This window comes from Polypterus senegalus, chromosome 4 (assembly GCF_016835505.1).
Source record: "Polypterus senegalus isolate Bchr_013 chromosome 4, ASM1683550v1, whole genome shotgun sequence".
NCBI lineage: Eukaryota > Metazoa > Chordata > Cladistia > Polypteriformes > Polypteridae > Polypterus > Polypterus senegalus.
In genome coordinates this window covers 88,414,531-88,432,689 of record NC_053157.1, presented here as the reverse complement: position 1 = coordinate 88,432,689, position 18,159 = coordinate 88,414,531, and the positions used below count along the sequence as shown (strand labels likewise).

Genomic DNA, 18,159 nt, shown 5'->3' with positions numbered 1-18,159 from the left:
ATCAAATGGTGGAAGTTTAAAAAGGAAGGTTGCAAGGTTGAGTTTAGGGAGGAAGTGAGAAGGGCACTAGGTGGCAGTGAAGAATTACCAGACAGTTGGGAAACTACAGCAGATGTAGTAAGGGTGACAGCAAGAAGGGCGCTTGGCGTGACATGTGGACAGAGGAAGGAGGAAAAGGAAACCTGGTGGTGGAATGGGGAAGTACAGGAGAGTGTACAGAGGAAGAGAATGGCAAAGAAGAAGTGGGATAGTCAGAGAGATGCAGAAAGTACACATGAGGACAAGGCAATAAGGCACAAGGTGAAGAGATTGGTGGCAAAGGCGAAAGAAAAGGTGTATAATGAGTTGTATGAGAGGTTGGACACTAAGGAGGGAGAAAACCTTTACCGATTGGCTAGACAGAGGGACCGGGCTGGGAAAGATGTACAGCAGGTTAGGGTGATAAATGATAAAGATGGAAACATACTCACAAGTGTACTCACAAGCGAGGAGAGTGTGTTGAGCAAATGGAAAGAGTACTTTCAGAGGCTGATGAATGAAAAGAACGAGAGAGAGAAGAGGTTGGATGATGTGGAGATACTGATTCAGGAAGTGCAACGGTTTTAGCAAGGAGGAAGTAAGGACAGCTATGAAGAGGATGAAAAATGGAAAGGCTGTTTGTCCAGGTGACATACCTGTGGAAGCAAGAAGTGAGGTGTTTAGAAGTTTAGAGAAGGCCAGAAGGAGTTGCATTGCATCTATGTGGAGAAAGCATATGACAGGGTGCCTCGAGAGGAGCTGTGGTATTGTATGAAGATGTCGGGAGTGGCAGAGAAGAACGTAAGAGTTGTATAGGACATGTACAAGGGAAGTGTGACAGTGGTGAGGTCTGCGGTAGGAGTGACGGATGCATTCAACGTGGAGGAGGGATTACATCAGGATCAGCTCTGAGCCCTTTCTTATTTGCAATGGTGATGGAAAGGTTGACAGACAAAATTTAACTGGACTCCCCGTGGACTATGATGTTTGCTGATGACATTGTGATCTGTAGCGATAGTATGGAGCAGGTTGAGGAGACCCTGGAGAGGTAAAGATATGCTCTAGAGAAGAGAGGAATGAAGGTCAGTAGAAATAAGACAGAATACATGTGTGCAAATGAGAGGGAGGTCGGTGGAATGGTGAGGATGCAAGGAGTAGAGATGACGAAGGTGGATGAGTTTAAATAGTTGGGATACAGTACAGAGTAATGGGGATTGTGGAAGAGAGGTGAAAAAGAGAGTGTAGATGGGTATCAGCAAGAGTGAAAGGGAAGGTCTACAGGACAATAGTGAGACCAGCTATGTTATGGGTTGGAGACGGTGGCACTAACCAAAAAGCAGGAAACAGAGCTGGAGGTAGCTGAGTTAAAGATGCTAAGATTTGCATTGGGTGTGACAAGGATGGACAGGATTAGAAATGAGTACATTAGGGGGTCGGTTCAAGTTGGACGGTTGGGAGACAAAGTCAGAGAGGCGAGATTGCGTTGGTTTGGACATGTGCAGAGGAGAGTTGATGAGTCAATTGGGAGAAGGATGCTAAGGATAGACCTGTCAGGGAAGAGGAAAAGAGGACGGTCTAAGCGAAGGTTTATGGATGTGGGGAGAGAGGACAAGCAGGTGATGGGTGTAATAGAACAAGATGCAGAGGACAGAAAGATATGAAAGAAGATGATCTGCTGTGGTAAACCCTAACAGGAGCAGCCAAAAGGAAAAGAAGAAAATGAGCAGAGTAGAAAAGCTTTTTGAGCTTGGTTGCTAGTTAGCCAAGAATAGATCCATCTGACATTATGTGTGTAAGCATACCCTGTAGTGGACTGTCAACTTGTCCAGGGCAAGCTCCTCCCATGTGTCCAGTGCTACTGAAATAAAATCCTGCTCCTCTGGGGTTTACTATTGGATGAAACAGGTTATAAAAAAAGATGATTAAATGAATCAATATGACAGATAACTGCAATATTCAAACACTGCTTATTGTGCAACATTAGAGGGGCGCAATATTACAGTGTTTAGCATTGCTAATTTATATCTCCTTGACACTAGGTTCAGATTCTAATCACTGTCTGTGACACTAATACAGTATAGTACAGACAGATACTGGGGCAAGATTCTCAATAAGCTTTAGGTATGAACCTCAATGAGCAATGGGGAAAAAAAATTTTACTTTAACAAAGTTTCTGGACTTACCATCAGGTTGTTTCATTTTTTTTTTTTCAGATGTTACGCCGTTTGTTTTGGGTGCAAGCCTCGCGCATAACATTACACTTTTACTGACCAGTGTTTTAAAGGTGGCGCCGAAGCTAAACACAAACACGGGTGCTCCGTAATGTTTCTGTTTGTATCTTAGTAACCTCGAGGTTAGGTATAAATGTTTTTATTGTTTAGTGTTTTATTATGTGTATTTTGTTGTCAAATATTTTGATTTTTACTTGAAGTGTAGGATTTTCTGGCAGGCCCAAAATGGTATCTCCCTATGTTTAGGCAAGCCAACCCTAGGAATGGAGAAGTCTATAAGTACAGTTGTGGCCGCAATTGGGGGAACGATCATTCGGAGAGAATTGAGAAGGGTCAGGTAGTGCGAGGCATACCAGACTAAGAGGTGCCTGGTGGATAAGCTGATGGTTGGTGTAAAGGAGTGGGTTAGGGTCCTGAGGAACAAAAACGGCTTCTGAGATTTTTATTTTTTGAGGAGTTGTATTTTTGACCTGGACTGAAACGGAGTCCAGTTTTGTTTTATTTTAAGGCTGCTAATGCCCTTACATGGACTAGAATTGACTGTATATATATATATATATATATATATATATATATATATATATATATATATATATATATATATATATATATATATATATATATATATATATATATATATATATATATATATATATATTAGTGGCACGGTGGCGCAGTGGTAGCGCTGCTGCCTCGCAGTAAGGAGACCTGGGTTCGCTTCCCGGGTCCTCCCTGCGTGGAGTTTGCATGTTCTCCCGTGTCTGCGTGGGTTTCCTCCGGGCGCTCCGGTTTCCTCCCACAATCCAAAGACATGCAGGTTAGGTAGATTGGCGATTCAAAATTGGCCCTAGTGTGTGCTTGGTGTGTTTGTGTGTGTCCTGCGGTGGGTTGGCACCCTGCCCAGGATTGTTTCCTGCCTTGTGCCCTGTGTTGGCTGGGATTGGCTCCAGCAGACCCCCGTGACCCTATTCGGATTCAGCGGGTTAGATAATGGATGGATGGATATATATTAGTGCAAGAGCCTCTGTGTTTTACAATTTCTATTTTTCGTCTTTCCTTTTTTTCATAATTAGATTTGTTTTGTCACAGAATTATTTATACATTTTTGTGCATCCTTTTACATCAGCAACTGTTTTATTCTCTTCTCTATCGTGGAATAATAAAATTACCTTTTTTTTTTTTTTTTTTATAAATCTGCATCTCTTATTACCCCCTCAGTCCTGGTGACACTGTCCAAGTCAACATTTTATATCCATGAAATGTATGTATGGTGTCCTGGCTTTCCTGTATCATCCCAAAATGCAGGTGTTAGATTATTAATAACTCTAAACTAGGCAGATGTGAATGAGCATGCCCTGTGATGGACTACCTCCTGAAACTGGGTTCATTTGGACCTTCCACTCAATACTGATGTAATAAACTCTGGCTATCTGTAACCTTGAAGTTTAACAAATTTATAAAATCACTGGAACTGATGGATCAATATAAATCCTATGCAAAAGAGCTGCTACCCAAGAACTGTATATACTTATCAAGAATAGACTAGAACACCACCAGATATTGCAAATCTATTAAACTGAAAACTACAGATACTAATTCTTCAAGTTTGAGTATGTTTCTGGTTTCTGCTTATTAGATTATTTGGTGTAAAATCCCTTGTCATTAATTGCAACAAATCAGGCATGCATCAAGAAATTAATATATTTCAAACTACAGTGCTATGCTGGACCACCATTTCTTTATTTAGCCTCCCACCTGCACTCTAAAGGCTCTTTCCATTCCCATCTGTTTTAGCACAAAACCAATTTCACTTTCTCCTGTTTCCACCAGTAGGACATAAAATACATCCCACACTGCAAAGTATTAAGTTGGCTCCCACAGGAATACATGCCTGTAAGTATAAAATTGATTGATGAATAAATTCAACAAAACCTTTGTGATATAGTCAGATATCCTGATAAATATAACACTTTTTTAGGTCACTTGCCACTTTTCGATTTGTTTTAAAAAACAGTTTAATTCATCTTTTGACAGAATTTTGTGAGTGATGATTCAGACCAGAGATGTCTGACTTATGATTATTGTGCAATAAAATGTGCAAACATCTATCACAGCTAGCAAATAGCAGCAGTCTTTCTTTCTCTATGGGTATTTTATTGGATTTGAAATACTCATTTTAGGAGCCTTTTCAAGACTGGCAATACTCTTTTCAACTGCCTCATATCACCACTCGGTATCATTCTAATCTAGTGTTCAGTGCAAGAGGTGTGTGTCCTTTGTGTGCTATGTCAGCACATACTGCCTAAAACAACAAGCTATAGCTTAAAATCATTCATTCAGATTTATAGAGGTTTTAATAAAACAAAAAACTGAAAAAGGTATATTGAAATTATTTTGGTCCGCATCTTATTCCTTCAACACCATATCCTGCCCACAGTATTTAAAATTACATTTAGTGCCATTCTATAAAGAATTAAGCCAGGTTGCTCTGGGTTATAGTGGAATTACAGGTCACTAAACCAACCACTTGGACAGGACATAAAAATATTGTGCTTTTATATGAATATACAAACATATAAGCCAACATGGTGTTGGTAAATTCTCTGACAAATTTGGGAAGCTTCTGTATTGAGATTTAAGTTTTTGTTTTTTATAAACAACACATCCTTACTTTCCCCATGTGCTCACTAAGATTCAAAATATTGCCTTTTAAGGCAAACAAATTACTTTACATTAAAAAATGAAAATGTACATAGTAAATAATGATTGTGCATTATTGTTAGTAACTTACAAGAGTGCTATAGGTATAGTTTTCACATGACTCACATACAGCTGACACTGTATTAACAACCCTTAACAAAATAAAAAACAAAATAAATAAACAGCAGCTACTGGGTGATAGATACAGGAATAATTTCTCATTATAAACTTTAGTAGTCCTACATATACATAATAAATATAGGTATACCTATACAAAACATGTCAGTTATCCAATAGTTAAAGAAAATTGTGTAAGATTTTTGAAAAAAAAAAAAAAATATATATATATGCCTTACCTTATCAAGAATAGTATTAAGATCTTCTGCACCTGTGTAATGAGGGTCCAAAATCAGGTACTTTATCTGTCCTGTAGTTTCACTCCATGCAACACCCAAAATTGTATGAGCCAATACTCCACCACCTAGCAGAAAATATATACAGTATTACATATAATGAAAGATTCTGAGATTACAAAAGACTTTTAAAAATACATTTTAATGAGACCTGCAATGTTCTCAGTAAAACATTCCAAAAAAGAAAACCAAAATGCATCAAATTATAATCACTTCAAAACAAGAAGATAAAAAGATCTACATTTGCATCAGCGATCAATTGAACAGAAGAATCTTCTACCTAAAAGAACAAAACTATTACTCTTCATTACTTTTACAAATGACTCAAGCCTGCCCATTGGTGATCTAAATCCAAGGAATACAAGTATTCCACTAATGAGGTCTAGGAATCTATCATTACCATTTTGTGACAGCTGTTACTGAGACAGAGTGTTCAGTAAACATTAAGCTAATACAGAGTACTGAACGAGTACTTTTATTAGAAAGAAAAGATGCTACACTTCAAAAAACAAATGCAGTATACAAGAACAAAATAATATTATGTACAACCATTGTCATTGAAACTTATAACTTTTTTAAAATAATGAATAAACATTTATTATTTAAATAATACATATTACATTTTCATGCAAATTCTCTTACTATCCATCTATCCATTATCCAACCCGCTATATCCTTACTATTTAGCCAATAATAGATATAATAGGAACTACAATCAAAAAATAACTAACTGCAACTCTTGGAAATTGAAATAAATATCTGTTTAAACTAAGTTTTTAAATGACAGAGGCTGGCTTAGGTTCTTTTTAAAAAACAATAGCATGCAAGATCCATCTGTTGAAGCTACACTAAAGCTAAAAAGCCCTTCACTGACTACATTGTTTCACAGTGCCGAGAGACGCCTTCTTGCAAAAGTAGCCAAGAATGAGAATCAGACTATATTACTTGCACAGGAGTTAATATCATTTTCTGATCTTGGGATTTTAGGTTAGTAGGTACGTGAACACTTCAAGTTCAACTTGAAGTTTATTGCAAAGCATTCAACTCAGTTGATCGAGCTGCCCTGTGGGACATCCTGAGGTTTCGCGGGATCCCGTCGAGGTTGCTGGATATCATGGCTGGCCTGTACACAGCTACTGTGAGTGCTGTGCAGAGTGGAGGCAAGACCTCTACATTTTTCCAAATTGATTCTGGGGTACGTTAGGGGTATGTTCTTGCTCCTACTCTGTTCAATGCTTGTATGGACTGGGTGTTGGGCAAGGTCGTGGGGTCCAGCGGCTGTGGGGCATCTGTTGGTGAAGAAAGATTCATGGATCTTGACTTTGCTGATGATGCTGATGATCTTCGTGAAGTCAATGGAGGCTCTGATTGGGGTGCTCGAGGGACCGAGTGAGGACTCCAAGCGTCTGGGCTTGCGAGTGTCCTGGATAAAAACCAAGATCCAGGACTTTACTTAACTCTTGGGCACAGCTATCAGCAGTGTGTCTGTTTGCGGAGATAGTGTTGACCTTGTTGAGAGGTTTACTTACCTTGGCATTGACATTCATGTCTCTGGTGACTCTTCCTGTGAAGTCAGTAGACGGATTGGGAGATCATGGGGGGGTCATGAGGTCGTTGGAAAGGGGTTTGTGGCACTCCCGATATCTATGTAAAAGGACGAAGGTGCTTCCTGTCTTGCTATATGGTTGCGAGACATGGACACTATCCAGTGACCTGAGACAAAGACTGGACTCCTTTGGTATTGTGTCTCTCCAGAAAATCCTTGGGTACCTTTGGTTTGACTTTGTATCGAATGAGCAGTTGCTCATGGAGTCCCGGATGAGGCACATTACCTGCATTGTGAGGGAGCGTCAGTTATGGCACTACGGCCATGTGGTGCGTTTCCCTAAGGGCAATCTGGCTCGTAAGATCCTCATTGTTGGGGACTTGAGTGGCTGGACCAGGTCAAGGGGTCACCCACATAACACCTGGCTGCAGCAGATAGAGGGTCATTTCCGAAGGGTGGGAATGGACTGCGTGTCTGCCTGGAGGGTTGCAAACCAGGATCCCAAGTTGTTTCGCTGTGTAGTGGGTGTGGCAACACACTGTACCAGTGCATGCTACCCAACTTGACTTGACTTGTACATAGTAGAATGAAGTTCTAACAGTGATGGCAATAAAATATCAACAAAAGATGTGCTCATGAATGTTTGCACTGTATATGCATATTATCGATACTTTTTCTTTTGTTTGGCTGCAGTGCATCTGTAAAGCACGCTGTGTTTATGACTTGCTTCACAAATGCACGTAAAGACTTATAACGAAGGAGACACAGTCCTTCACAAAAACAGTAATTTATGCACATGCAAAATGATTTAAATAGGCTTTGGTCTGCTATTTTCTCCTACTTTATCAACTTGTGCTACTGTCACAAACTAAAAGATTTACCCTAGAAAAAAAAAAAATTTGGTTGTTGTTGAGAAGTATCATCAATTGTATGTGCATCAGTAGTATCAGAGACATGCGGATACTGAGAGGTCATTTTGTCAATTAGGTTGTTATAGTTAAGTGACACAGAGTCTTTACAAATGAAATAGCTGAATATACTAAAGATTGCAATATGATATTCTTTAAGTATTTACTTCTAATTATCACTATTTATTACTATAAAACCCAACCACTTAAAAACACAAATAGATTTAATCTAAAAAATACAACTTAGCTGATCTTTAAATTGCTAGTGTTACCAGTGGTACAGAATCAGCACCTCCCCTCGACATTACTGCAAAACATAAATTACTTTTTTTTTATTGCTTTTTTTATTTTGTAATGTGACATGCTTGGTGAGTCACTCCAACTAGTATCTTACCTATCATAACTGGTGTTCCCTCAGTGCTGAAGTGATTTGCCAATTCTCTCCCTTTAGATGCTAATTCAGAACCTTGGCTGTACAAAAAAAACATCATTACTTATATAAATATATAAAAAAATGCACACAGAGATCCAAAATGCAAAAATATATCACACTTGTGCTTTGGGGGTTTTAATTCAGTTTTGTGATTCTTAGTTTTTTTTTTTCTCTCTTTTTTGATTTTTCAGTTTGTTTTTTGTGTTTTTCTATTTAATCAAGCACACTGCATTTTAAGGCCACCATAGCATTTAACACCTCAGGTTTTATTCACTGCACCCAAACATAAACAGGTGGGTGGTGGTTATAGGACAGAAAATGACATCAATCAAAAAAGCAATGAAATCTGATCATGTTTCTAAAATGTTCTTGCAATCCAAGTCACACCTTTTAATTTGCATACAAAGTCATACTTGCATTACTAACTATTACAAACTATTTTTGGGAACATGTGAGAAGAATGAATTGCCAGTTTAACATGTTGTTCCAAAATTATAATAGTTCATCCAGCTTTCCATTCATTTTTTGTGAGTTAGTCCCAAGCCAGTTTAGAGATGTCAAGTAACCCAACACCCCAAAACACTGAAAGATAACTCTAAAACATTTTAACTAATATTTTTTTCGCATGAAGATAAAGATCATTTTAGTTTTTTCTGTGATGATGGAAGAGATATTGCTAGAGGCGGGGATTGCAATCTGACAATATCTTCTACATCTGAGCAGCATTGCTACCTGAATGTGCAGATCCAACTATTCATTAATATTACCATCTATTAAGAATATTGTGAGAAACATGTCTGCAAATAGTTTCCAGGGCTGGGATGTACATAATAGACCAAGGTGGGTTTAAGATAGCAGGCATTCTGATTCCTCATTTTATTGGATAACAGGACAGGGAATGGCACCTTCTCTTTTTAACTCATAGCTGCATTAAGGAATACTTTGGTATACTGTGTATTAAGATTCAAGTTGCAGAACAAAGTAAAAATAGCTCTTTGGAAAGGCATGGGTCAGGCCGTTTTTTTTTTTGGAGGTGTATTAGTTTTGGTGCCAAGAATAAAATAATTTCATTTAGTGTTTTATTGTCATCAAAGTATGAACAGCAACTAAAAATTGATTTTTGTAACATATTTTCATAGAATGGGTATAATTACACTGCTACAGTTCATGAATTTCTTGAACCGTGCCAATCTGAGCAAAGACCTGAAACACCCACCCATCCATTTATCTTTTAACCTTTCATAAGTCAGATCTGAGTCATAGGATATATAAAATCAAGTAAGGTTGCTCTAGTCAAAAATTTTATTTTTTAACATATTACTTACCCCGAGTACTTTGTAGTGGAGGCAGAGAAAAAATATTAATCTCATGCTTTTGCGGAGAAATTACATATGAAAGATTTAAACTGAATAAGACCCAGGAATGACAAACTATGAACAGCAGCAAACAATGTAAAAAATGTCTAAGGAGAAAAGAAAAAAAAAAAGATCACCAAACTCGTGTCACATAATCCTCATGTAATGTATACACGCAGGATTGTGGGAAAGTATCTTTGTTGTTTATCATTTACAGTGAGTTTTCCTGATGTGAAGTATTAATAGTACTTTGTCAAAAATACTTGTATTTAGTACATTTTGAGCATAAAAATGGATAAAGGGTATGTGAGTTATGCAAGACAAGTTACTTGAGAATTTTTCTCCTTTTTTTCCATTAACATTTTCACATTGTTTGCCGCTGTTCAAAGTTGGTCACCCCTTGATTCCATTTAATTTGAATCTTTAATATGTAATTTCTTTATGAAAACATGAAATTAAAAAAAATTCCCAGTCGCCACTACAAACTACATGGGGTAAGCAGCACATAAACAAATATAATTTTTGGTGGAGTGTTCATTTAATATAAAATCTTATTAGTTATGTGGGTCCCTAACTTAGAAAGTACATTTGCCAGAGTTGCTGCCATTTTGGCTATTTTGATTAATACTATTTTAGTTCAGAGACACATTGAGCAAGAACAACTATATTAAAGATTTGTGTACCTGACAAAAAGAATTTTAGAAGTTATCCCAAGCAGGTGATCTAAAACAGCTTGTACTTCAATGGAACCAATCCACTGCCGTGATCCAATAAAAGATTTTGGTTTATCTCCAACATCAACTAAGGCCTGCAAATAGAAATGAAAACAATATATACTTTCATTTAAGTGACAACAGTATTCTCATTGTTCCATTTACTACATTCCTGTTGATATGCAGTGTGATGTTTTTATACTTTTTTAAATGTTTATTGAAAAATATTTAAATGTACATATTTTACATCTAATGTGGGAAGCCTTGATTGCTAACCTAGCTGACACACGGCCGCAAAAGGAGGTCAGTATTTACTTTTTCACAAGGTTCAACAGAGAGCTTTGAAGTGCAGACAGTTTCTTAATCAAAAGCCAGTAACGTAAAGTTAAATTAGTGCCAAATTTCCACAAAAATATCTAAATAAGATTTGCAAAAAAATGTAAACAAAAATTTCAAAGGGCCTTTGTATCTGACTGCAGAAGATGACAAACTCAAGGTCAGCCATGTGTCTGGTGAAGACAGTCAATTGACTGTCCGAGTATTACCACTGAAGCAGCAGCTGAGATCCTGCCCTCTCACAATCACAATCCTCATGGATCATTTGTATCCCTCACATTAGACCAGTGTCCTATGCAGGCTGTCTTAGGTGCATGTAAGATGAAAAATGTTGGACTGGTGACATTTGTAACAAGAGCGAAGTTGAATCAGACATCCTGATATGTTTCATGCAGTCAAACTATCCTGCAAAGTCTTTTCCATTAGCCACCTAGAAACGATATTTGTTGGGTGCCAAAACAGTGTATCATTGCACTGCTTAGTGCTCCTATAACGGTCAGTGGGAGGCAGTACCATCTTGATCTCAAAGACAAAGCCCACCCTACACTTCCAATGAAACAGAAATCAAATATGTCCCATCCCTGCCTCTGCGATACCATGATGATAAGATTTCATTATAACTACTGTTGTATTCAATGATAAATCAAGAAGCTGTTCACGTGTTGTGCTTAATGTGCCTTTGGTAAGTATTTTTTCCATTAATCCTATACCCAAGTTAGTGAAAAAAAACATGATGATTAACATTACTGAGAAATGGTGAATTTAACCCATGTTTTGAAAGGAAAATAAAAATGAAAGATTCACATAACAAAGTAAGACTTGTTTTTGGGAAAGAAGGACCATGTAAGATACAGGAAAATTATTTTTAAAATGTCAGGACATTCCCATGTCTGAAAATTGATTTTTTTTCACATTTGAGAGGTCTGCTGGTCAAATCCTGAGTATCTTGTTTGTTTATAACTTTTTGAAAAGCCCTGTGTAGGTATCTAATTATGGAGAAAAAAATTAGCAGGCTGTATCAGTTAGAAATATGCTTTCTGAAGCCTAAACATGGCAAAGTCGAAGACAAAAAATATATATTTTTTCCATTTTTGAAGGTCTGCTCTTACCAAGCGGTGTCATCTGGACCAAACATTTTGTACTATACCTATAAAGGCACCAGTATGCAAAATTTGAGCCTGCTGGATTGTATAGTTCCTGAGATATGGTCTTGTGAAATAGATGAAAAAAATAAAGCTGTGTCAAATTTGACACCCCTCTCCCCTCACAAAATTGGCTGTAACTTGGAAAGTATTACATCTTATATCAAAATAAAGTTACGACCTGTCTCCTGGATAACATGGGTACACCTGGTATTTTTTTCAGAAGTTTTTGAGACCGAAGTGCATGGGATTTGTGGAGAATTGGCTGATTTGATATGGAATGATCCCGATACATTTTTCACGTGTTGTAATTTTGACACAGCTTAATGAATCTGTATAATCATGGAACATGTTTAGTTTCGGTATCTTTTGTACTTCCAATGGTCTTCTGGCACTCACAGAATTGGAACAACATTACATTCTAAAATAAAACATAGTCTGTGCCAATGCCAAAGTAAAATGTTACATAATTTGAAGCCTACATTACTTTTCCCTAATTCTTGAAGAAAGCAGCAGATAAACATAGTGAAAGAAAAATACACCACAACGCTGTTTGTATTTACCTGTTGGATTTCTTTATGAGTTGGTATAGATTTGTCTGTATAACCTTGATACTTGAACCAAGAGCAAACTGTTTGCAGAGAGCGATAAGCACATCCCCAGCCATTGTCATCCATCCGATCTTGCATGTAGTGGTGATAACTATATACTCCATTCACTAAATAAAGCTGAGGCAAAAAATAAGTGGATCAGCACTTATCAGATTCAGGGTTGTAGGATTAGTATTTGTCAATAACAAGGTGTAAGAGTAAGGCTCATTGCACATGGGCAGTTTAGAGGCTAATAGATATAATAGTAAGTTTTGGACTATCTGAAGATGGAGAAGGAGACTATTGTGAATACTACAGGAAAAACAAACAAACTCTCTTCATGGTGCTCTGTTTCTATATATAACTTGGACTACAAGCGTCAAAAAGAAATATACATCATATGCTTCTTACAAAGTAAATTATCAAAAAAGTAATAAAATAATTGTTTTTCAAAATGTAATTTATTCTTAATGGCCATAGATTTCAGTGTAAACATCCAAACAAGTAAATACCTCAAAAAGGACTCATCTCTTCAAAACAGAGATGCATTCACAAACTGTTTTTTATAAAATTCAACAAGTTTTATTAAAATGTAATGTCAGCTCCTAAGGCAACACCAAAATGTATAGGATTATATACACAGAGTCTGCAAGGCAGACCAATACTGTCTTTTTAGTACTGAAAAAAAATCAAAGGCAAAAAAAGAGTAAGTTTAAAAAAGCTAACCACTTACCTTACTGTCCTCCAGATTAGGATTGCTGAGAAATAAGTGAGGGCTCCTCAAGTAACCATCTTTGTAACGTTCATCTGGAAAATGATAGGCATTTGCTCTTCTTAAATAAGGCCTATCTTCTGGAAGGTGAAACTTATTATGTAGCTCCTGCATGTGTCAAAAGCTGAATTTTAATATATAGATGATTCCAACACTACAGCGCAAATATTTACTACACAGTTGTTTTTTAAACACATTTTAATAGCCATTTTAAGTGAACACACAAACAATAGTATTTCATTTATTTTACGCTTGGCAGTTTTGTATATGGAAAATTATAAATATCCCTGTTGAAAAATTTTAGCTGACATATATACTTCTATAATTTTTTAACATCTGGAAATCTCACCTATGCAGTTTAAAGTAGTAAAATGTAAGACTAATCCATGCACACAAAATTCAAATGTTAGTACAGTATTATGAATGTATTCCAAGTATCTGTGCTGGAAAACCAAATAAAATGGATTATAATGTATTGAGATCATCAGGGTCAACATTTTAAATAAGACCATTAAGGATGAAGGGATACATTTCATATTTTAAGAAAACTATACTACGCTTGCTCTCTGGGTGTTCCTGTCAAGTACAGAGTGCCTACAAAAACTCTGAATACAAAGCCCTATTTTCCCAATTACATACAGACTAGCTGTGTGTGGTCTTCAGGACAAAAAAACAGCCCAAAGACTCCCTAGCATTTTTACTATATTGGAGTACTTGCAGAGGTGTCAGCTAAGTGGGCCGGGACAGGTCGTATTTTGTTCAAGATCGACATGTAGTCAAGTGCAGCTGTGGCACAAATTGAGTGAGACACACTGGAACAAATGTATGGTAAGGGAAATGTATGGTAGCACATTGTGTGAACATAGAACGTGTATATACCACAAAGCTGAGTTTGTCTGCTGGGGTTGAATGAGAAGTGAGGTGCACACAAGCATGGAAAAAATTTAAAAGTGCATGCATGTGCCATCTTAAAAAGTGCAAGTCACACTTGTATAAGCTTCTATATCTTCTGTAGAATTCACACCAACTCTGTTGGCTGCTCCATATACACACACATGTCTTTCACAGTGAAAACTGAGGTGCAGCAAGTGCCAAAAAAATGTAAAAGTGCATGCATGCACCATCTAGCGGCTGTGGTTGAGCATGAGCAGAGCTGACTGCTCCACACAAACACACACACAGGTGTTTTGTTTAAATATGTCTAATAAATGAATACAGCATGTGAAATGAAAAGTCACCTTGTAACATATAACCGTTCCATTCCACCCACTTTTGAACTTAATAATCAATGACACCTTAGATTTTACATTTATAACACACATGCTGGTAATTACTGAAAGCAGTACAAGATCAGTTAAAACCTTGCATTTCAGATGATACCTCTTGACCTAGAAAGAAAAGTGTCTCACACTTTCAAAATGTTTAGAGGAGAACATGTGGCGTTATAAGGCTTTTATTTTTAAAACATTTTGTATTTACTTGAATGGTTAAACCTATTGACAGTTTACTGCTAATGTAATATATCAAAGATAGAGTTGTTAATTTATGTCAGTAAAGATAATAAACATTTTGCTTTTTAAGAACATAGTATATTAATATAGCTACTCATAGTATGTTAATATACAGTAGCTATCCATATAAAATAAAATACAGCATTCTCAAACCCACATAATCCATTTCTGAGTTGCAGGTTCTGGAGCCATTTCGAAAATCATCAAGCAGAAGGCAGGAACCAAGCCTGTACAGACATACAGTAGCTTGTAAATAACCCTTACCCATGGTCCTAGTTTCTTACAGAAAAGATTTTAAAGAAAACTAAATCATGTAACTGCATTCATAGGACTCAAAAAGAAACAAGCTGCAATATAAGCTAAAGTCACTATAAATGGGAATGTGTAAATACTAAGAATAGTATTGCTCAATGAAAAAAATACAAAGATGAGATTCATTTATCTCTGCTGTAAACAAAGCCTCTACATAGTCATCATGGAGTGATTTCAGGTTTAATTTCCTTTTTTTAACAGAAAACACAAATAACTAAAATACACACAATACCTCACTGCAAAGTTATTTTAAAAGACCAGAAGTATGATTGTAGCGCAAAAATGCAAGTGCCAAAACACTGTCTTAAGTGTAGAGCAAATTCTGCTTATTCCTTAAGTTCCACTGGATACTAGACTGAAATATTCCAAGAATTTAAAATGCCTTTAACATTATCAAAGTTACATATGGTATTACAGCTCTATGGAATTTTTTATTCCAGGTCTATTTCTAAAAAATTCTGTCTTCTTGACATTCAAATCCATACTGAATATCCATGTTTCTCTTTTGAAAACTCTGTCCAAAATGTAATGAAATATCTTGAAGATTCAAGTCCATTACTTTTTCCAAGTAATCTACTTTGTAGTTAGAAACTTTAACTTTGTAATACTCTGCTTAATTATATTTGCGTCGGAATTTGTTAGATAAATTTCATTGATCCTCTTGACATTTGTCATTACTGCATTTTGTTGTTTTTTGGTTTTGCTGTTAATTTATTATACGAAATATTACAGTTAGGTCCATAAGTATTTGGACAGTGATACTATTTTCACAATTTCGGCTTTTTCAGGAATCTATGGCCATATCCAATTGCTGAGTTTCCACCCTATTATTGCTTTGCCAGGGCCTTACTGCTGCTGTTGTCAGTTGCTTTTTTGTTAGACTTTCTGCCTTCAGTTTTGTCTTCAACAAGTAAAATCCATGTCCAGTTGGGTTGAGGTCTGTTGACTTACTTGACCTTTGAATAATATTTCAATTCTTTCCCTTGAAAAGTATTTGGTTTGCTTTCACAGTATGTTTTGGCTTACTGTCCATCTGTACTGTGAAGTGTTGTGCTATCAGTTTTACAGCATTAGTTCGAATCTAAGGAGATGATATAGCCCTGTACACTTCAGGAATCATCCTGCTACTTCTGTCAGCAGTTATGTCATCAATAAACACTTGTGACCCAGTTCCATTGGCAGTCACAGATGCTATGCCATAACACTACCTCTACCATGTTTTACAGATGATGTAGTATGCTATAGATCATAAGCCATGACTTCTCTTCTCCACACTCTTGTCTATCTATTATTCTGGTACATATTGATCTTAGTTTCATTTGTCCAAAGAAAACTTTCAAAACTGGACTGTTTTTTTTTTTTTTTTAAATATTTTCTGGTAAAGTCTAATATGTCCTTCCTATGCTTGAGACTTACCAGTGGTTTGCACTTTGTGGTAAACCCTCTGTATTTACTTTCATGAAGTCTTCTCTTGATTATAGACTTTGGCGATGATAGGCCTACCTCCCAGAGAGTGTTCTTGGTTTGGCTAAATGTTGTGAAAGAGGTTATGCTTCGCCAAGGAAAGAATTCTTCCAAATACAAATTTCACACTTGGAATCATTTTTTTTTTCTGTTCTCCCTGGCCATTGAACCTTACTTTAATTATATGTTAATCAGTATTGCCTAATTTTATTTTTATATTTTGTCTTTTTTTCTCTTTCTTCATCCTGTAAAGTACTTTGAGCTACATCATCTGTATGAAAACATGCTATATAAATAAATATTGTTGTTGTTGTACCTACTTAATAGTAAATGAAATTATGAAGGACCTGCTCACACCTGGCTATGGAACAGCATGTCAGTCAATTGTCCAAATACTTTTGAGCCCCTGTAATTGGGGGACCATATATAAAAATGTCTGTCATTGGCTCATATTTTTGTTAAACCCTTTTAATTAGTGCTGAAAGCCTATACTTCAATCATGTAATTACGACTTCATTTTAAATCTATTGTGATGGCATATAGAGCCAAAATTATGAAAATTGTGTCATTGCCCAAATACTTACAGGCCTATCTGTATGTATATACCATGGTGAAATTAGAAAACATTTTAACTCTGTCATGGTACAAGCTGCTGGTGGCACTATCTAAGATGAACGCATCTAAATTAAAAGGATTTGGGTCAATTTGAAACTGAAGGAACTTCACCGTCTCTACTTATTAAATGCCACCATAAAAGCATAAATAGGAGAGAAGCAAAAGGGAACAGCTATAGAATACAATTAATCTCTTTGAATGTGTAAGGTATGTTATTTTCTATACTCTTAAAAAATAAAGATTATTAAGTACTATGGATATATAACTGCTAGTAAACATTAAGTATAAGAGTAAGCACCATCAACTGCACATTAAGCATGTTGCACTTTCTCTCACCTGAGCCTTCTAAGTCTGGTTAGCAAACCAGATTTGGTGAGTACATTAAATGTTTGTTAATTGTGACAAACCAATAACTTCTACAGACTTAACTGTATATATTCTTGCTGGCTAATATTACCAGAATCTAAATTTTTGAACTTTTTACATTTAACAGTGTCTTACTGTTTTTTTTAACAATTCACTGAATGTAATGTATCAAACTTTTAAAATTCCAATTTATCATTTTTCAAATTTATTACATTTTTAGGAAGAAGTCAAGCAAAATGACACCTTTCAAATTTTTAGGCTAATGTGTTTGGTCATTTATCTTGTTCAATCATTTTTTTCTAATGTATCATCTGTCACACACATACAAACAGTATATGTATAATTGTACTGTATACATACATACAGTATATAAACACACACACATATTTTATTCTTTCCATAATTACTTGTTTTTAAGTTATGCAATTTGCCCTTTATAAAGGACAGGAGGATGGGTGAATGTATTGCTTTGATGGGGGCTTTTAAAACAATGTCTTAATTCCCCTCAGTTACTGTGACATCTGAACAGGCATTTACAATGTGAGGGCAGTTAATACTAAATAAGACTAACATGACTGGTGATATAAGCCAATGTGTATCGTGGCCTAATATCATATAGGTGTAGAATAGTGTCCTGTGCCATATCCAACCAACAACTGTTCCAGGAAGGCAATTTGGCCTATGGTCAAACATAACTGCTCTATCAGGAAACTGTCCGGGAGACATGGTTGATT

The 18,159-nt window shown here is 36.3% G+C and overlaps 1 protein-coding gene across 2 annotated transcripts in view; it reads right to left on the bottom strand.

Moving 5' to 3' along the window:
* The window catches only part of ufsp2 (ufm1-specific peptidase 2), a 60,933-nt gene that overhangs the window by 10,433 nt on the left and 32,341 nt on the right, over window positions 1-18,159 (bottom strand). Inside the window, exons 7-12 of one of the 2 annotated variants that reach the window (XR_005633349.1) lie at window positions 13,119-13,265; window positions 12,359-12,523; window positions 10,288-10,412; window positions 8,211-8,287; window positions 5,306-5,430; window positions 1,821-1,907 (exon numbers count right to left, since the gene is read on the bottom strand). Coding sequence is in view for 1 of the 2 variants with exons in the window: in XM_039750993.1 (XP_039606927.1) it covers window positions 5,306-5,430; window positions 8,211-8,287; window positions 10,288-10,412; window positions 12,359-12,523; window positions 13,119-13,265 (639 nt within the window). In the remaining variant the exon portion in view is untranslated. The remainder of the gene's footprint in view (window positions 1-1,820; window positions 1,908-5,305; window positions 5,431-8,210; window positions 8,288-10,287; window positions 10,413-12,358; window positions 12,524-13,118; window positions 13,266-18,159) is intronic. The other variant, XM_039750993.1, reaches the window with a different exon arrangement.